General features: G+C 43.3%; 1 protein-coding gene and 1 long non-coding RNA gene across 2 annotated transcripts in view; both read right to left on the bottom strand.

Moving 5' to 3' along the window:
• Positions 1-22, bottom strand: part of LOC106524468 (gastrula zinc finger protein XlCGF8.2DB) — a gene marked incomplete in the record, with an annotated part of 10,266 nt that extends 10,244 nt beyond the window's left edge. The window contains 1 exon segment of the mRNA XM_014018278.1: positions 19-22. Coding sequence (XP_013873732.1) covers positions 19-22 — 4 coding nt within the window.
• Positions 23-111: 89 nt separating this feature from the next.
• LOC106524463 (uncharacterized) lies at positions 112-2,032 on the bottom strand. The gene is made up of 3 exons (XR_001311007.1): positions 1,914-2,032; positions 867-944; positions 112-769 (listed from the first exon to the last, which is right to left on the bottom strand). It is a non-coding gene; the product is annotated as an uncharacterized LOC106524463 (long non-coding RNA).
• Positions 2,033-2,395: the final 363 nt, after the last annotated feature.

Raw genomic sequence — 2,395 nt, 5'->3', positions numbered from 1 at the left:
GCACAGTGTAGGTCAGACTCATCTACTGTCCTGCCAAATTTCATGTTGATCGGTGCAGCCGTTTTTGTGTTAAATAAAAATAAATTGTACGAAAACAATATGACTCCTGCTTACGCTTCGCATGCGGCGGTCCCAATAATTTAGTTTTATCTGTACAGCTGCATGCAGGTGACTGATGCACATCATCCAGCAGAGGGGAGTGTTTGATGTGATCTGATCACTGCCACTCTCTTCTCCTGTCTGCCTGCAGGGAGAGTTTAACAGCTCTGTCATCAGTCTGACTGTCATATTTATTCYGTCACATACAGCTCAGAGACTGCCGGGCAAACATGGAGATCATCCTCTGGGTGTTTTACGCCATTTTTATTTTATTTACTTTTTTGACTCCCTCAATGAAGAGCTCGTCAAAGGAGTTTTAACAAAGACAGCAGAGTTATCCCCAAGAACTCAGGTGAACTGCGCAATTTTAACTCTAACTCAGAGGCTGAACGATGACACTCCAGTACCTGTGGCGAAGCGTGTCCGAGGAGTCTGGATCCCAGAGGGAGACTACACGAGCCGGGTTGAGAACTCCCCGTCTGGCGTTTTCTTAAAGGATCTGAACTACAACGATAAGGGACTGTACGAGTTCTCCTGCGGCGGGGATGTTGTTTCTGTGATCCAGCTGGAGGTGTACACTGTCACCAACAACAACCTGTCTGTGTCTGCAGGGAACAGAGTGAAGCTGCTGTGTTACTCTGGAACTCTGGGAGAAAACCTGAAGTCTGTTCTGGGGGAAAACAACAACACAACTGTTCTGAAATGTAACTTTTCTGATGGAAGATTGGAGTATGGAGCAGGATATGAAGGACGAGTGTTTTTATCACCTGAGTGGAAGTCAAAGGGAGACCTGTCCCTGGAACTGCACTCTGTCCTGCTGGGAGACCAGGGAGACTATTTCTGTTCTGTGGAGAAAGACAAAAAGAAGAGAAGAGACCCTGGTGCTGTTGGACTCATGGTTACCATGGGTTTGACTCCCACCACCCCACCTGTGAGCACCAACAGCTCTGCAACATATGGAACAAAAGGTCCCGAATATCTGAAATCTGTAGCAACCCCTCTGATCTGTGTGGGTGTCCTCGTGCTCATTGTGGGTTTTCTGCTTTGGTGGTTCTGTTTCTCGAACAAACATCAATATCGACAAGCGAGAGAAACACCGGCTATTCAGCTGAGACCTGTGCGTCCTCAGATTGGGGCGCTTTAACTTAAAAACTGTAGACTTTTGTTTTATTTTAATGTTGCGTGGCTGTAATAAAAAAAATGAAATAAAAAGTGTTCTCCACACTCAGTTCCATGAATCTTTGTTGGGTCTTGATTGTGTCTCCTGCTTGTTGAACGGCTCTCTGACAGGAATGAGAGAGAACTAATGGTTTGTGAGTTTCACACAAATCCTGCAGGAGCTGAGGGTTCAGATAAAACCRCATCTCATCCTGTCAAACTTTACTCCCTTAACACATTTTATGTAACAAAATACTTTGAAACAAACACAAAACTACTAAATAATAATAAAAACATGGGTAGGCTAAATGAAAGCAGAATAGCCCAATTAAACACATATTAGCCTGCATTATAAATCGTCTGCTTGTTCAAATCAGAGGTTTAAACTTTTCCTTTAAAATATGTCAGAAAAGAGAGCACTCTTCAGGTCACTAAACTTTAACTTTTGAATAACTGATTATGTTCTTATTATTCTAATGATTTTTAAAAAGTATTTTCTCCCTTGTGTTTCTTACTGTCACTAAAGTAAAATCAGTCAAATTAGATTTATTTATCAGTGTGTGAATGTGAGTGTGAATGGGTGAATGTCTGTTAGTGTAAAGCACTTTGGGGTCCGGAGGGACTTGAAAAGCACTCTATAAGTTCAGTCCATTTACCATTTTATTTGTTAGCACAGCCAGGTGCCACACCCTCCTGGAAGAGAGAAAAGCCGGTCTGGAAGTGACACCTTTGCTTCCAATGTGATCCTTCCTCAGACTCCTCTGATCACCTGTCAGAATTATTAACAATCTTCTGAACTAAAACACAAAGTGGAAAACTTAATAAAATAAACAGTATCCAACTGGTTTCAGGTGTGACCCAAAGACAGCGGGAGGGGTAAAGAGGACCCAATGAGTTGTACCAGTTCCACCACTTCAGCCCTCAGGCAGCTTCTTGCTCACGTTGCCTAGAGATGGACAAAAACACGAGGCTAAACTCGGCAGGGAAATATTTCAGGTGCCCGACTGCTTCAAGCTCAGACCTCCTGTCAGTGCTTTGAGAGGGGGAGGAGGGGCTCACAGCAGTGAGTCACACTGTTGCTTTGTATAGATGACAAGTCATTAGAGGGATCTGAAAACTCCTGCATATATATATATAT

The sequence above is a fragment of the Austrofundulus limnaeus genome, unplaced genomic scaffold (genome assembly GCF_001266775.1).
Source record: "Austrofundulus limnaeus strain Quisiro unplaced genomic scaffold, Austrofundulus_limnaeus-1.0 Scaffold188, whole genome shotgun sequence".
Taxonomy (NCBI): Eukaryota; Metazoa; Chordata; class Actinopteri; order Cyprinodontiformes; family Rivulidae; genus Austrofundulus; species Austrofundulus limnaeus.
This window is presented reverse-complemented; position numbering and strand designations above follow the sequence as displayed.